This window comes from Hyalella azteca, unplaced genomic scaffold (genome assembly GCF_000764305.2).
Source record: "Hyalella azteca isolate HAZT.00-mixed unplaced genomic scaffold, Hazt_2.0.2 contig1951, whole genome shotgun sequence".
Lineage (NCBI taxonomy): Eukaryota > Metazoa > Arthropoda > Malacostraca > Amphipoda > Hyalellidae > Hyalella > Hyalella azteca.
The window spans coordinates 5,372-7,375 of NW_025932243.1; the positions used below are offsets into that span (position 1 = coordinate 5,372).

General features: G+C 35.3%; 1 protein-coding gene across 1 annotated transcript in view; it reads right to left on the minus strand.

Annotated features, from left to right (window-relative positions):
• Window positions 1-1,598, minus strand: part of LOC108672783 (transformer-2 protein homolog beta-like) — a gene marked incomplete at its 3' end in the record, with an annotated part of 6,921 nt that extends 5,323 nt beyond the window's left edge. The window contains exon 1 of the mRNA XM_018160514.2: window positions 1,486-1,598. Coding sequence (XP_018016003.1) covers window positions 1,486-1,491 — 6 coding nt within the window. The remainder of the gene's footprint in view (window positions 1-1,485) is intronic.
• Window positions 1,599-2,004: the final 406 nt, after the last annotated feature.

The following is a 2,004-nucleotide window of genomic DNA, read 5'->3' on the forward strand; positions in this document are numbered from 1 at the left end:
AGCTCACACAGCAAACGGAATTCAAACACGTGGATGACGGCATTACGTATCAGTAGAATTTGAAGCGCGGACAGAATACGCCTCACCACGTGCCGAATATTGCCACACACAGTGTCAGAATATAGGGATTTGGTAGGTTTTCATTCTAAAGGCTTTTAAATAAATATGGCAACATTTTGTGACGTGTCATCTTTGCTGGTGTGTAGTACGGTGTTTTGCGAGTCACATAAAGCAAACAGAACTGGAGTAACGCATACATTCATTTTTTTATAGTTTTTCATTTTTCGATGCATCCTTAATGTGTCGGAATATACCACGTTTACCCTATATTTAAAGGATTCCTAATATATTCACAGACTTATTTCAAAGTCTCTAACCATAATATTCTTTCTACACAGACAGTTCATCACTATTTGGTACAGCTAGGTCAACTATCAACTTTCACATTTTTTTTTATGTTCTCACTGGGTCACGGCAGTGGGTGACATGGACTTTTGCTCCGAGGATCTCAACATTTTCCTGCCAGGCTGCCAGACCTAGTGTTTTGCAGATATATTGCGCACAATAGTATGACGTCACTATTTCAACCATCTACGCATGCGTGGAAGTGGAACTAAGACAAAGCTTAATATAAAGGAAAAAGTTGAGAAGTGTTGGAATTACAAATCAATGACCCACGATGTCTGAATATGGTGTGCTTACCCTAGTAATTAATTGTCATTGTCAACAAAAGTGAACAATAGGGCATTAAAATTCCAAAATGTTAAAAATTTGTTACTTAGGATCAGCAAATTCAAAATTAAAATTTTATTCAGAAATAGGAAAATTTCCATCCTGGCTGCAGGCCCTTCAGCCATATGATTTGCTTTGTGGCTAGAAGTGGTAATAATATGAACTTATGAAACATAAAAAAAGTCACTTGTTTCAAGCCTAGGTATATAGGTAGCCTATCCCTAACAATTGTACATAGGATATATTAATATTATAAATGTTCATATAGGTAATCCATATGAATTAAAAGTGAAACATTAGTACAAGTTTATATATAGCTAGGTACTAGCCACTAGGTAGGATGTACCGGTAAAACTTCAAGCCTTCAAGGTCAGCACCGTTGTATTATACCTAGAAACATGGCTGCATTTTGGCGCGCCGAGTCGAGGCCACACATGAGTCAATAATGACATATGAGTCAATAATTATGAAATTTCCATTTCTAAATGACAAATGCAATTCATGAGTGGTCAAATTACTGTATACGCGCTTTACATCCAATAAGCGATATAGAGGCGGAAAATTTATTACATTATGGAATGAATGCGTTTTCGCAGGATACATTCAGCCACGTAAACAAACCGCATCGTCACTCGTCAGCACACAACTGACAACTACGTAGCCTAAGTAAACACTGTTATTAAATACTTTAATGAATTAGTTACATGCAATGACTTGAAACTATTTCCCAAAGTAGAAATTAATTGTACTTACAGCCATTGTATGAAGTATTTAAATCCAAAGTTGCAATAAATATAAACGTTGACGGTTGTGATGAGCAAACGAACAGTTCTTTCTACTAGCGCATCAAGCTCTGAACTAGCGCTTAGTTGATGGTTCTCTTAGAATTGGAGATTATCAATCATTCGTTTCTGTAATTTTGTTATTTAAAATTATATTTCGCCATAATTGAAAGTTTAAATACTGTTTCATTATCATCTAAAAAAATTGAGCATCATATACTTTATTTTACATTATCATCAAGGAATTTGAAAAATGTCACGGTCAATACAACGATTTATACGTAAGCGTTTGATTTTAGTTTCTGACGATGTTATTAGCAATTTTTATGACCTGCATACAGTTGAGAAGTCCGATGACTATTATGTATCTCAATATGTACTTCTCGACGAATACGACCTGTCACACAAGACAGTTAGCTTAAGAAAAAAAAAGCTATCCGATGCTTTCCATTTCCTTGTATGGTGTTTCTTCGCTCAAAACTACTACATT